This window comes from Trichoderma breve, chromosome 4 (assembly GCF_028502605.1).
Source record: "Trichoderma breve strain T069 chromosome 4, whole genome shotgun sequence".
NCBI classification, from domain to species: domain Eukaryota; kingdom Fungi; phylum Ascomycota; class Sordariomycetes; order Hypocreales; family Hypocreaceae; genus Trichoderma; species Trichoderma breve.
Window position 1 is genome coordinate 2,117,212 of NC_079235.1, and position 14,638 is coordinate 2,131,849.

Genomic DNA, 14,638 nt, shown 5'->3' on the forward strand with positions numbered 1-14,638 from the left:
GTGCTTGCTTGCACGGAGTATTATCCCTAGGTATGCCTAGCATAATAACGGAGATGGGCCCATCCGCGCGTGCGTGCATGCTTACCAAAGAAAATTCACCAGAGTTCCATCCTCGAGTGCCACTGATAAATGAAAACTACAGTATCCGTAATATCATGAGATGAGAGATGCAATGCAACACCAGTGATTTGATTTGCCTGTGATTGGTACCGTGTACGAGTGCTGTCACAGAAGCACGAGCACGAGCACGAGCACAGCTCCAAAATGTCTTGATGCTTCAATCCAATTAATTAGTCACCCAAAGAAATCAAGGGTCCAATGCATGCACCCATCTGTCGTCGCAAGTGGGGACGGGCGCAGGTATGCGATACCGACGCCGTTTCTGCTAGTCAATCGGGCCTTGCAACCTTGTCTTATCTGTGACGGATCAAAATTAATAACCGCTCGAGATAAAGCTGCGCTTGGCATCTTGGCCTTGGCCTTGTACAAGGTACAACGCAGCGCCGGCCCAAAAGAGCGCTAGCAGTAATATTTCCGTGTCGCATGTACGTCACCGCCGGCCGTGCATTTTACCCCCTTGGGATGGATGCTTTTCTCTCTCCACCATACTGGAGATCGGATTCGAGTCAAGCAAGATCAATTGCGTTTTCGCGCTGTCACCGGCTCCCGAAACAGGCAGCTTCGGGAAAGAGGGCGTCGGCACTACTCTATGCTGGATTACATGATGAGGACCTTCAAAGCAGCGTGAAGCCCTCGTCGAAATTGCCGGTGCTGCCAGCCAGCCGATCTCTCTCTGTGCCGAATCGGGCCAATGCGTGGCGGTAGTGTAAATAAAATCAGCCCAATAAGAAGGAAAAAATAAGCAACAAACGCAACACTGCATTGGTTCCGCTAAGCAAAGAGGCCAAAAAAACACAAATGCTGCTACTGCTCCGTAAAGCTCGTACTATTACCAAATGGAAAAGCCTCGCTGCGACAGGCCTTGAATACTTCTCACGTAATGGCCAACGCCTGCGCTCAGCCCCCCGGTGCCCATCTCAGGTGGCATGTCACCACCACTCCATCTCCATTCAGATGTCGGCATATGCCACTACATCTTGATTCAGCCTCATTGGGTGGTTCTGGCAACACATCTCGTGCCGTTGGCGGTACAGGCACAAGGCAAGGCGCCAAGGCACGTTAGCCGAGCTCCGGAGGTTGCATTTGCGAGAATTAAGTGACAAATTGCAATATACGAGTGCAGCCGTCTGCCGTAGTTTATCTGTCTTCATCAGACGAGAAAACTCGCTCTGCTGCTACCCCCCTGTTCCCCTTTTTGTTCCTCATCACTTTCATGCAAACGAAAGAGAGGTCGGAACAGAAACGAACAACGAAAATGGCTCGGCTCATCGCCCCAAAACCCCTGCCCGTGAAATACACGTGCCCCCCACACAATCGAACGAAACTCCCCGTTTTGCGGCCTTTTTGGCTCTGGGATGTTGATATTCCCCCAAACGACCGCGCCAACCGTCAGGTTTTCCCTCTCGTATTGTGTGCTTGTAATATCTCAAGGCCGCAGAGAACACGTAACAAATTCGTTGTATAACGCGCGCGCCAACTTTTTACCGTAATTACTATTTTCTCCGTGGTCCGTTCCTCGGCCGTCTCCGCGAACTCCTTCTTTAGTCAACGTAGCAACGGCCCGTTTTCTTGTTTCATTACCGGGCTCTCCAATCAAGCCCATCGCAAAGTTCCCTCCCGCACGCAGCGTTGGATCGGCCGCGGCCCCGAAAAAGCTCAAACCGAGGGGCCGTTGAGAACTTAGAACTTTGTCCAAGTGACTCAGTAGACGTCATCTGCATGAGGATCTGGACTCGATCAAGACAAAAATGTTCTTCAGTCCCGACAAAAGTACATCTTGGCTCTTCCTCACGGAGCGTGCACGCATTGGCATGCATCTTTTTTTGTTTTCAGTGCTGTTCTATTCCCCCCCTCCCTCACGCGATCTAGGATGCAGGCCCGCAGCTATGATGAGATGACACTACGTAACGAGATTTCGCTTCTCCCGCGCTCGTCTGCTGATTCTTGACCGCACGTTTGACGTGAAATAAACTCGGTCGTTTCGAATTATCCCGAGCCCGGAATCGTTATTCTCCGTTCCCTCCATGTCTCGCCCATCCCATCTGTGGCATCGAGGCCACGACTCAGTGTTAAGACGTTGGTGGCTAATCCTTCAGCTGAACATGCCATTCCCCCGTGGAGAAGATCGATACGTGTAGACAAGTTCCCCCAAATCAGGCTATATGCCACGTGCATGTGGGGATTCCGCCCATGATGCAATTCGTGAGATGCTGTGCAGCTTTGATATGCCATTGGCCGTGTAAGCTTGGTGTTTCTGTCAAAGAATTGGCAAGGCATGTACAGTATCGAGCCGCAAGATGAATGTCTTTCGCTTCTATATGCAAACCGTCATATCTATCAACACCTCTATTTCTTATTCATAACCGTGTACATTCAAAACTCCGATTCATGATGTTGCCGCTGCAGCCTTCGGCGGCGTCCACACCATGCACTTTTCTTCATAAAATTCCGTAGGCTCACTCGACCCTCGAGGCGGCAACATCATCGATAGCTCATCTCTGATGTCAAAGCCCATCTTTTGGTAAAACGTCACAGCATTCATCGTAGCTTCTAGCACAAGAGGGAGACCCTCTGCGGTGGCGAGTTCCTGGACCTTGCGCAGAAGCAATGATGCAGCTCCGCGTCCAGCCCAGCGAGGATCCGTGCAAAGATACGTTGGATCTATCATGATCTTGTTGTTAGCAGCCGGTCAAATCCAAAGATGTCTCATCAAACTCACGATAATATGCCGTCTCCTTTCCAACAGCCCTATTCCTCACCCTCTCCGTCAACGCCGCATACGGATCCAAATACTCGGCCCTCGCAATATCCGGCCACTCCTCCTCTTCAACCTGCTCCTGCTCGCCAGGCCTATGAACAAGCCACTTGACAAAACTCACCACCTCCCCCGTCTCCCCATCCTTCGCAACCAGCACCCCCTTGTCCCCGTCTCTCAGATGCTCCAGCGTGTTCATCTCCAACCAGCCGTGGAAAAACTGCAGACCCTCCGGGCTCGGGAACTGCGCGTGCGTAAGGAGGTTCTCGTCCATGGCCCGCAGGTGCACCGTTGATACCGCCGAGACATCGGTTTCGGACGGCGTGCAGAGTATAAGTGACATTGTAGTTGTAGTATTCTATTTTTGGTGGATGTATGTCATCAACGCATTAATCAACTCATTCATTGATTCATCTCAACACCTTGGTCTCACTCAGCCTCTTCATGAACAAAATATCGTACACACAAACACACAGCAAATATCACAACTTCGACGACTCACATGCCCACCCACGCTCTCTCTAACATGTGGAAACTTCTTCATCCAATCAACAAAAAAAGATACGTACTCATGATCCACCTGATTGGCAGAGCTGCATCTGCCCCACCAAAATACGCCTCAAGCCAGATCTCCACTCTTTTCAACCCCCACGATCCAAGCCATCTTCCACAATCAGAGTCATAGTCACAGCCTGTATAATGTGAAAAATCCCGCTACTCTTTCAACCAATGGATTGCGACCTTAGCTCAGCTGGGAGAGCGTCAGACTGAAGTCTTCCAACTCCAGTCATCTTAATTGACATCTGAAGGTCGTGTGTTCGATCCACACAGGTCGCAAACTTTTGTCTTTTTGGCAGTCTATCAAACCGGGGGTCATGCACGGCAAATGAAGTCAGTCAAGCGAGTTGGTGAAGGAGTCATCTATTCTATATATTTAGAATGAATACTGACTGTTTGGTTCCCCTTGAGTTGCTGATGTATGTGTCTGTCATGGTTCTTTTTTGTACTGATTGGTATGATTCCAATACCGACTACCTAATACTGGTGGTGTCAACACTTATTTGGCAGAAATGCCCAACTCTTCGTAAAACGCCTCGGTGCTAGGCTCTCTGCCCAAAAACTCCTTCAAAAACTCCATCTCTTCGATGCTGCCGCCGCGTTCCAGCACCGTGTGGCGGTATCGTCGGCCTTCCTTACCGTCCATTGGGTTCTTCTTGAAGAAAGAATGGAACATGTCCAACGAGAAGACTTCAGAATAGAGGTAGCCATAGTAGCCGGCATCGTAACCGCCGAGGAAATGACCAATGGTGGCATATCGGTTGCCCCATTCACTAGCACATGTTAGTAATGAGCGACGCAATCGAGTGGAATAGAGAAATGGGGAGGTCATACATAGTTTCGCCAGCATCCTCTGGGCCCTTGATGCCCGAGATGTCATGACGGAGCTGGTTCCAGAGCCTGCCATAATGTATATCTTTGGCTTCTTCATTGGACTTCGGGCCATGAACGGTCATGTCAAAAGTTCCGATAACGAGCTGAGACAGCGCGCCGATTGCAGAGTTGAGATGCTTGGTCTTTACCAGCTTCTCTACAAGCTCGTCGGGGATGCTTTCCCCAGTCTCCCAGTGCTTCGACAGCGATTTCAATACACTTGGCGTCCAGCACCAGTTCTCAAGCATTTGAGAGGGTGCTTCAACGAAATCAGCCACGGTGGCAGTGCCATGGGTATAGCTGAAACGAGATCGGCCAGCAAGGTCATGGATGCCGTGGCCAAGCTCGTGGAAGAAGGTAACGACTTCATGGTGCTTGAGCAGCGACGGCTTGGTCGCGGTTGGCTTGCTGAAATTGCACACCAGAGAGGTTGAAGGGTAGCTTCGCTTTCCATCTACCGTGAGGAAGCCGGGCTCGATTCCAAAGTTTGCATAATGTCCGTACTTGTTGTCTCTAGGGAAGAGATCAAGGTATAGGTAGCCGCAGAACTCACCGCCCTTAGCGGCCTCATCCCAGACGCTGTAAACGATGACATCTTCATGCCAAGAGATATCTTCAGCCTTTCCGGTGGGGCTCAGTCGCGCGCGATCCTCCGGGCCGAGCTCAACAAAGACGAAGCCAAAGATTTCTTCAAAAATCTTCAGCATGCCAGCAAATGTTGATTCTGCTGGGTAGTACTGTGAGATTGCGACCTCATCTACGCTGTACTCCTTTTCTTTCATGATTCTCGTGTAGTAACCAGCATCCCACATATAAAAGTTGCCGTCAAAGGGGATGCCGCGCTCTTCATAGTCTCGCTTCTTGTATTCTGTGAGTTTCTGGACTTCCTTCTCGCCTCCAGGGGCCAAGCGAGTTCTCAAGTCGCCCAAAAACTCGTTGACGCGGGTCGGCGACTTTGCCATCTTCTCCTCAATCCGGACGCTTGCATGGTTCGGGTAGCCTAAAAGTCGAGCAGCTTCATCTCGAAGCACCATAATCTCCTTGAAGATTTCGACATTGTTGTTTACCTAAATATGCCGCGTCAGCCAAAGAGTCATATATAGTAATACTTAGTGCGGAGAGAACCCTGATGGGCTGGTCTCATACCTTGTTGGAATCCGCAATAATATATCTGCGTCTGGTATCTTCATGTATAGCATACTTGCTCAAAGGGGTAAAGTGATTGTATTTGAATGTGACCTTCACTTTTCCTTCGTTTTCGCCAGTTCCCTTTTCGAGCGTGTCGACATCAATATCATCTTTGGGCACTCCCTCGAGCTCCTGGGGAGTAAACCAGACTCCACCCTTTTCCTCGTTGAGATTCTTCTTGCCCTGGATGCAGAGTTGACTAAGGCGCTTCTGGATCTCCTTGAAGCGGTCTCTCTTCTCTCCAGGTGGAAGAAGCAAGCCGTTGCGTATGTACTTTTGGCGTTCCTTCTCTAAGATATGGAGCGACTCTTTGTCCAAGTTTTGAGACTCTCGAGTGGCATAGGCCGCGTCCACCAGCTTAAACACATCCTCTCGCATCTTTGCCTCAATATAGAAATCGTTCAAGAGCTCTTCAGCCTTGGTGGAAGCTTCTCGGAGGGACTCGTTTGTCGATACATGTTGATAAAAGGTCAGGATGTTCTGGGGGCCTGAAGAATCGTTGCCATCAATGAGGATGGGCTTCAGAGTGTTGTCGAAAGTAGCAGTCTCGGGAGTCACGCTGGCGACGATTTGATCCAAGACACTCTTGCTCTGGTCGGCGCTCTTCTTCGCATCAGCCAGAATGGATTCAGCCGTGGCCGTAAAGACCGGCGGCCGCTGCGGCGGGTTTCGAAATTGCTCGGGAGCCATGCTGCTGGTGGTCAAGAAGCGACGATATGAGGGAAGACGGGCTATTCCTTGCAGCCGTACGTGACTCGCAAGAGAGTTGAGGCGCAGAAGAGCTCGTTGGGAAGCCAGGGTTGCGGCGAGAAGGAGCACGAGGAGGGAGAGGAGGAGAAGGAGGGGCTTTATGGCACGAGGTCGCTCCAGCTCGATGACGGGCTGTCCTTACGTACGAAGTACAAGCTTGGCCGGAGATTCTGTCCCAAATTGGCCCGCTTGGACTGCAGGACGTATGACAGCGTGATGTTGCTTCAGCCTACCAGAAGGGCGGAAATTGAGTGCTGGTGAGGGGTAGGTAGAGTGATGCCCAGAGACGAGACAGTTGACGCGGCAGAACGCGGCTTTGGGTTGAACAGTGTGAATTGGGAGTCTGGATCGAAAAACGTTAATTGTGTTGATTGTATTATTGCATTAGATTATACTATCGTAGTATTGTCTTGTATTGTATCTATGATTGTTTATTTAGCGCCGATAAATGGCTGCTGGCTTCAGCCGCCTCTCGCCTCCCATGGGGCAGAGGCTGTTCTCATAATAGCTATTAGACTTTACAAAAGGCATCATTAATGCTAAGCTAGGCCGCTTAGTAGCTTCTTCAACGGCGCCGAGAACGCCGGATTTATACTGAAGAAATGCCAAGTCGGTCCAAAGCAGCAAGTAATGTTATTGCCACCTATTGTACTCGTATGCAGTCAAGGCAGTTTACTGGCGTGGGCAATGAATTCAGTTTGGGCAGCATTACCACATGTCAATACCTTAAGCTCCGGTATTTGCACTTTGGAGTGACTCTATCCGGCAGGTGGTGAGCCGCTAAGCCCAACCGCATCGCGGGGTTGCTCCGCATGCAAAGGGGGGTTGAAGACAGGTTAACCAGCCATGCAATCGGAAAAATGCATGCCAATTTAACGGTAATAACAAGGTCGATCTACAACTACTAAAGTGCAAAGATACAGTGGTTACCTACGTCTTTAGTACTTGACATAGATACGGAACAATTTACTACTACCGAACAAGGGAGTAGTCGCTCTCACATCCAGTAAAATATTCAGATTCAAGACGGCCGACTCATTCCATTGTGCACTCCAAGTTACCAACACATGTTCATATTTCCACTGGTAGCAAACAAAGTCTACGGCCATCCCGTACAAAAGAAAAATTCATCAATCCCAAGCGTGCCCAATTTCACTGCCATAATCAAAACAAACACATAGCAACGCCATCCCGTTCGCAGATGCACTTAGATGCCACCGGGGGTTAGGTTCTTCGTACAAGGGGAATTTTAGTTGGCGAGGATAGTTCGGACAAGATCTGCGTAGAAAACAAGCGCACGGTCAGCAAGCTGGATGTAATATAGGGAGACAAATGCAGGCCAAAAAAAGCCATGCCGGTGAGGTCGTACCTGTGTAGTTGATCTGGCCAGAGCTGGTGTCCACAGCCTTGAGCAGCTCATCGACCTCCTCCTCCGTCATCTTCTCGCCCAGGTTGGTCAGGATGTACTTGAGCTGGCCGACGCCGATAAAGCCCGTCATGTCTTTATCAAACACTTGGAAGCCACGGCAGTATTCTTCGGGCTCGCCAGGGTCGCGGAATCCGCCGGGTCGGTTCAGGATGCGCTGGAAGGTCTCGAAATCAACTGCGCCAGGGGTAAGGAGCAAGAGTCAGCACAGCTGCGCATAATCGACAAATCGAGAACGGGAGAATATGCGAAACCTACATTCGCCTCCGAGGCCCTTCTCCAGCTCCTGGATCTCAGCCAGCGTGGGGTTCTGGCCGCATGCTCGCAGCAGGTCACCCAGCGAGTCGACGGCACAGCGACCGTTGCCGCGCTTGTCGAACAGGGCAAAAGCCTCCTTGTAGTTGGTCGAGGCCTGGGAATCAAACTGATTAGAAGCCATGTTTTTTATCCTTTTTCTTCTTCGTTTCGTTTCTCAAAATGTGCAAATGCCGGGCTGAAGCGCAAGTCTCTCGAATGCGACCGGGTGATGCAGCTTCTTTTCGCAGGAGAAATGGGGGACAAGCGGTTTGTTTTGGGATATTTTGGCTTTCGAGTTGCGCGCAAAACGGGAAGCAACAGGTGCTGGCGAATCATGTGCGGCGCCAGCACCAGACGAACTCGGGCCGGCTTTGTTTACATCGAGCGGTGCTGGGGCAACTCACCATTGTGATTGGTGTCAGCTTTGCTTTGTCAGATGGGACTTGTCTCTGTGTCGCTGTCTCAAAAGTCGGTTCGGGTTCAGCACGCGTGTTCCAAAAACCGTCGTCAATGATGTCTTTCAGACTCAACAATGATGCAAAGTTGAAAATGACAACAAGAGGTCTGCGTCTCCTGACATTGATGCCCCACTGGGTCCCCTTGCCTGGTCCTGACGGGGCAACGAGTCAATAGTCGGCATCGCAGCCAATCGACCTGTCGCTTGTCGTGGAGGCGGTCTGTATAATTAGGCGGCATAATCGATGGATGATTTGCTGCCATGGTTTATGCCGTGCATTGCGCCCCATAACAACGCTACGGTTCTGATTATGCATCTTCTACGGAGTAGTCTGGAGTAGTATTGCCGCTGTTTACCAAGAATAGAGTAGGACCGGGGTTTTCAAACAACCTCCGTCTCACTGTTTATCATCGTAGAGTGCTGTAGTTTCCAAAACATAAGAGCGAGCATCACACCAAGGATTGTTGGTGTCTATAATAGGATCCTAACAATTGCACGGAGCGTTATACATATCTAGGTAGGTATATATAGTCTGCCTCATTATTATATTTGCCCGCAGCTGAGTATATTGTATGAAAAAAAACCTTGCTGTAATGATCGATCGCCAACTCTGTTTACGCTTACAGGTCGAGCACCTTGGACTCTGTTGGCTGCCTACCCTACAGTTCACTATATCATCTCGAGGGCCTCCCCATCTCCTCCATTCCGCAGTAAAATACTCAGTTAGTCGCTACTCTACCTGATCATGACAAATAATTACAGTCTCAATCAGTTGTTATCTATGTCTATGCCGTTCATCCGTCAAATGTCACCTTGGAGTGCCATCCTGAGATAACCTCGATATGTTCCGATAATCAACCGATGAGGACTTCCTGCGATTAATCACGTCAGCTAGCCGAGTCCGGTGCTTAGAAATGTCATAAAGAATACTCAATCCCTCTCAAACTATTAAACTCACAAGTAAATACCCCTTCTCACACAAATCACACAGTTACAGGAAACATGGCTGCAGTCACCGAGGCCACGGCCAAGCGCTTCTTCTCATCTCCCTTCTTTGCGGTTGTGGGAGCTAGCTCCAACCCCGCCAAATTTGGTCACAAAGGTTCAACACAAGCCCCTCCTTCATGCTCCTTGATATCAGAGCATCTCACTAATTCGGTTGTTATCTTTTACAGTTCATGCCTGGTATCTGAATCATGATCTGCCCGTCACTCCCATCAACCCAGCGTCCAAGACCGTCACGGTGAATGACGAGGATTATCCTACATTGCCAGATGTGAAGTCACTACCGAAGCCGACAGAAACGTCTGTCTCCATCATCACTCACCCCGGCATCACCATCAATGTCCTCAAGGAAGCCAAGAGCGTTGGTATTCCTGCGGTCTGGCTGCAGCCCGGCACTTTTGACAAGGACGTTCTGGACTTCGCTTTGGCTGACGGAACTTTTGAGGCTGTCGTCTACGGAGATGGAGGCCGGGGCTCTGAGGGCTGGTGCGTCCTTGTTGATGGTGGAAAAGCTTTGAAGGATGCTGGAAAGTTGTAGTGTAGCTCTGAGTTGCTGCTATTGCACGGCGACCTGGACGGAGGTTTCTCAATTGGAATACTATCTGTGGTCATTATACCCGTTATCGGACTCACCCTGCCGTGCACCGGTGGGACTGGATGAGATTAGACCGAGTGAGATTACAGAGGATATGGCTTCGGAGGCGGCTCATCTGTTCAACTTATGAACAATAATATATCTGCATGAAAGATGAAAAGAAGCTCAGACTACCAAAACTTGCATGAGAAATGTCTAAACCACCATTTTGCGAGCGACAGGCTGGAAAAAGTACTTTACCCATACCTTATTTTACGAGTAAAATCTCACGCTATCAAGTAGTATATGAGTAGTTGGAGAAAGAGGACGCCTAAATACGGTCGTTCGGTGGCATATGGGCCGTGTGAATAGCATTTCATATAGAGACCGCATGGAGATTGAGATATGAGATAAAGGTAGTATGAAATCCTTTTGTAGATACTTGGGTGGATAGAAGACCAGACAAGGCGACGTTATGTACAGGTAGATCCAATGCCACGGCGCACGTTTTAAACGAAGACTTCCGGAAAGCCAATGTAAGTAAACCTCTGTCCCACATCTCTTATGGACTATGGCGGCTCAGTTCAAGATTCTGTATTGTACCTTGGATGCTCTATATATAAAGCTACTCTATTCTATACATCTTATGCTTCTATTCACACAGGTACATTTACACCATCGTATTCATTTCAACTATACTTGTACTTGAGAAGATTGGGAACAAGGACTTTGAGCTCTACTGCTATCAGGCTCTGCTATTCTGCGACTACAGCGCCCTGAGCCCTTGGTCACCATCCAACCTATTTACCTTATACTGGACTATGAAAATGAAAGTTGAGAAAAGGAATTGTGGCCAGTAATAATGCAAGCAAGCTGGGTGATATATTCAACTTCTTACAACCAAACTCCTATCATCTGGTCAGTGATCCATGGATTGCAAATTACAGTGCCAGGCCTCCCTAGCGTGGCGCTTCCAGGGGCTTCCAGGGAGCCAAGCGCTGTAAGTTCAGTGGCTGAAGCCGCGCCCCACCCTGCGATGGAAGTAAACAAACGCGGTCGCGGACCCACGTCACGATGCAGCGTCAAACAAACAATCAACTGTTGTCTCAGCTGCTGTCCATTCTCGCAGGCCCAATCTCGACTCGACTCCCCTAATCGAAGCCGAAACCCCGATATCACACCTTTTATCAGACTTCGACAAAGGACGAATACCTCCCAATCACGTCTCGCAAACCGCCGATATACAACCAGTTGGCACTTCCTGAGATGCTGCTCTTGGGCCTCTGATAGTCGGTTAAGAGCTTTGCGCCCTTCGTGCCTGCGTTGTCTCTTGTTCACGCCATTCCGACCCAGAAACTAATTACGAGTATACAACAACAAGCCTCCAGCTGCCGTCCCTCGCCCACGCTTGAGGCGATCCTCAACATGGCCACAGAATTTGATCAGTATTTTACCTACGAAGCCCGCCTGGCTTCCTTTCAGAGAGCCACCAGGAAGCGCGGATCAACAACCGGTGGCCGAGCAGCCAAAGCTCTCAATTGGCCCCATAAGCAGATTTCTATCGCAAGCGTACGCGCCCTATTATTGCCAGGCAGTGCATCGATGGGAGACGTGCTGACCTCTTTTGTAGCTTGCCAGAGCCGGGTTTGTGTTTAGACCAAGCCCTGATAGCCCCGATAACACTGTTTGTTTTCTATGCGGAAAGGGACTCGATGGATGGGAAGCAGGCGATGACCCGATATACGAGCACGTCAAACATGCCCCCCATTGCGGCTGGGCAATAGTTGCTGCCATTGAGGTTGACATTGGCGACTACGGACGAGAGGATCCCAACGACCCCGAGATGATCGAAGCACGTAGAGCGACTTTTGCGGACAGATGGCCTCACGAAAACAAAAAGGGATGGAAGTGCAAGACTAAGCAGGTTTGTCGCCGCTCGAGAGGATGAAGCCCAGGAACTGAAATATCATGCTGACATGTTACCAGCTGGTGGATGCTGGGTGGAAATACACCCCAACCGAAGAATCGGACGACATGGCTACGTGTACATACTGTCAATTGGCACTTGATGGATGGGAGCAAGGCGACAAACCTTTGTGAGACTTGACTATCTGTCCCCTGGCCCGTACAGACTGACTAACTGTCATCTAGAGATGAACATTACAATCGGTCCCCTGATTGTCCCTTTTTCTCCCTAATTAGCCAATATAGGGCGCTGGGAAAAGGCTCTGGACGTGGAAAAGCATCGCGCAACTCAGCATCATCTGTTCAGTCTTATGGGACAGCCGCAGCTGACATTTCAAATGCCAGTGATGTGAGTGTGGGACCTGAAGACAGTCTTCTTACAACTGCCTCTTCGGCTTCACAACTGGACATGAAAAAACCCAGAGCAAAGAAGGGGGCCGCGGCAAAGGCTGGTAGAAAGAAGATCCAGAAAGATGACCAGTCTGAGCTGGACCAGAGTAGCCAGATGGAGGAAGAAACACAGCGCCCAAAGGCTAGGCGCGGCAAGAAGAGACCGAGCGACGCAGTGGAAGACCCGGTACTGAGTTCAACAGACGGGCCCATATCGAAAAAACGAGCGTCACGAACCCCTAGCGTTGGCAGCATTGATGGTGTTCACGAATACGACTCCGAGGCGACCGACATCTCCAGGGCTTCCTACAAAAAGAATGCAGCGCAGCCTCCTTCCAAGAGGGGTCGTAAGGGCGCCCCGAAGTTGATCTCGCATGCATCCATGGCGTCCTTACGGGCTCGCGGCGGGATTCCAGACGATGATGAGATTGAACGTGAGCTGGAGGCTGACCTGAATCGACAATTCACCGACGATGAGGAGATTTCATACGATTCTGACTTGTTACGAAACAAGGTTAAAGCGAATAGAACTGTGACAGACTCGGAGAATGAAGCTTTTCGACCCGCAAAGCCAAGGTCGCCTGAGTATGCCATGTTTGATCCGGCGGTGCCCGAACCCGCTCAGGATGAACTTGATGATGAGCTTAAAGCCTTACAAGCTGAGATGGAGGTTGACGAAGCAGAGCGGCCCCCGAAACCTAAAAGAGGTCGCAAAGCTGGTGTGCCAAAAGGAGCAAAACAAGTCAAAGCCCAAAAGGTCGAGCGGGAGACTGAATCCGAATTCCCAGAGTCACAGCAGGAAGAAGAGGGAGTGGGATCGGCTGACATTAGTGCGGGCAGCACCGCTGCTGGAAAGCGAGGGCGTGGACGACCAAGGGCCTCTCTCGGATCGCAAGATGAATCTGCCACTCTTGATGTTGCTGAATCGTCACAACAATCGATTAAGCGCGGACCGGGTCGGCCGCCGTCTAGATTGTCATTAGCATCTCTATTGTCTGCTGAGACCGGCGACGCCCCTTCAGCTAACGCCCCCATAAAGCGAGCTCGCGGTCGACCCTCAAATGCGTCATTGCTGTCACTAGAGTCAACGGGGTCGGATGAGGACATCTTGGCTGCGCCTGCCCCGGCCCCAAAACGTAGGGGACGGCCGTCTAAGACTACTTCCGTGTTACACGGTCCTCGTGATATTGCAGCTGTTGAGAAGAGCAAAGATGCTCTTGCTCCTGGGAAGCGTGGACGCGGAAGACCGGCTAAGAAAGTGGTCGAAGCGATACCCGTGGAGCCTGTTGAGACGGAAGCTGAGGATGACTTTGTCGAAGCTCAGGAGTCGGTGGAGGAACCCATGCGATTGCCTAGGCAGTCGCCAGTTCGAGCCATTTTCTCTCCTAGGGGAGCGGCTGTGTCCTTGGCATCAGGCACTCCGTCCAAGCTTTTGTCGCCCGTGCCTTCGGCTAGGCAGGCGGTTCTGTCGCCTTCGCAATCTCCTCAGTCATCAGACGCAGAGAACCAGCCGCCCTCCAATCTCACCGCTGCCAAGCGCCTTGTGCTGGCTCCCAAAGCGTCAACTCCCACCCATGGATCACCTTCGAAGCGCAACGTTATGGCCGGTGTTCGAAGCACAACACCATGGGTAACGGCGAGTCTGGAGGCGATATTTGAGACGCCGCTCGAAAGTCCGGGCAAGGAGAATGAAGTAGATCGCTTTTTGAAACGCGGAAAGGAATTGACCAGTCCGGAAAGACGAATGACTGTGGAAGAGTGGATTTACTTTAACGCAGCCGAGGCAGAGAAGAAGCTCAAGTTTGAATGCGAGTCTTTGGTCAACCGATTCGAGATGGAGGGCACAAGAGCCATCAAAGTTTTGGAAGGCCTTGAGGTGGACGAAACCAGCTGATGGAAGCCCGAGTCAATGTGTAATGCGTTGTATATGATGGCGTGTATGGAACCATGGGAGGAGTTTTGTTCTTCTTTTTTCTCTGATTTAGCAAATGGATACATGATGGGCACAAAAGATGATATGGCGATTGAGCCTTGGCTTTTTGCATTTGGGATTAGAATCGGGCGTTGGAAACAGATGTATATGGGAGTCGAATCGGTGACAGGGAGATGCTAGCTGCAATGTATAGCTGCAATGAGGAAGCATTTTCAATGCTGACAATGGTTTACACTGTTGGCTTTACTTGTGACATTAATTGAATACAGCTCGATGCTTGACTGCTGCATGCTCCAGAAAGACTGTCGTCTGTTCTACTTGCTGCTGTGAGATGATGTTGCCGCACT

The 14,638-nt window shown here is 50.4% G+C and overlaps 5 protein-coding genes across 5 annotated transcripts; 2 read left to right on the forward strand and 3 right to left on the reverse strand.

The window, feature by feature from the left end:
* Nucleotides 1-2,506: 2,506 nt before the first annotated feature.
* T069G_06912 (acetyltransferase (GNAT) domain-containing protein) lies at nucleotides 2,507-3,218 on the reverse strand (the record flags this gene model as incomplete). Its single annotated transcript, XM_056174122.1, has 2 exons — nucleotides 2,507-2,781; nucleotides 2,840-3,218. 2 exons carry the CDS (start codon nucleotides 3,216-3,218, stop codon nucleotides 2,507-2,509), a joined length of 654 nt encoding a protein of 217 aa, XP_056027701.1.
* A 714-nt stretch (nucleotides 3,219-3,932) lies between these two features.
* On the reverse strand, nucleotides 3,933-6,184 carry T069G_06913 (peptidase family m3 domain-containing protein; the record flags this gene model as incomplete). The annotated part of the gene is made up of 3 exons (XM_056174123.1): nucleotides 3,933-4,206; nucleotides 4,268-5,373; nucleotides 5,453-6,184. The coding sequence occupies 3 exons, from the start codon at nucleotides 6,182-6,184 to the stop codon at nucleotides 3,933-3,935; spliced, it is 2,112 nt and encodes a 703-aa protein (XP_056027702.1).
* Nucleotides 6,185-7,493: 1,309 nt separating this feature from the next.
* On the reverse strand, nucleotides 7,494-8,109 carry T069G_06914 (EF-hand domain-containing protein; the record flags this gene model as incomplete). The annotated part of the gene is made up of 3 exons (XM_056174124.1): nucleotides 7,494-7,522; nucleotides 7,614-7,847; nucleotides 7,929-8,109. 3 exons carry the CDS (start codon nucleotides 8,107-8,109, stop codon nucleotides 7,494-7,496), a joined length of 444 nt encoding a protein of 147 aa, XP_056027703.1.
* Nucleotides 8,110-9,426: 1,317 nt separating this feature from the next.
* Nucleotides 9,427-9,967, forward strand: T069G_06915 (coA binding domain-containing protein; the record flags this gene model as incomplete). Its single annotated transcript, XM_056174125.1, has 2 exons — nucleotides 9,427-9,526; nucleotides 9,600-9,967. The coding sequence occupies 2 exons, from the start codon at nucleotides 9,427-9,429 to the stop codon at nucleotides 9,965-9,967; spliced, it is 468 nt and encodes a 155-aa protein (XP_056027704.1).
* A 1,461-nt stretch (nucleotides 9,968-11,428) lies between these two features.
* On the forward strand, nucleotides 11,429-14,252 carry T069G_06916 (inhibitor of apoptosis domain-containing protein; the record flags this gene model as incomplete). The annotated part of the gene is made up of 7 exons (XM_056174126.1): nucleotides 11,429-11,572; nucleotides 11,634-11,927; nucleotides 11,990-12,099; nucleotides 12,155-12,872; nucleotides 12,930-13,077; nucleotides 13,147-13,494; nucleotides 13,552-14,252. 7 exons carry the CDS (start codon nucleotides 11,429-11,431, stop codon nucleotides 14,250-14,252), a joined length of 2,463 nt encoding a protein of 820 aa, XP_056027705.1.
* Between the last annotated feature and the right edge of the window lie 386 nt (nucleotides 14,253-14,638).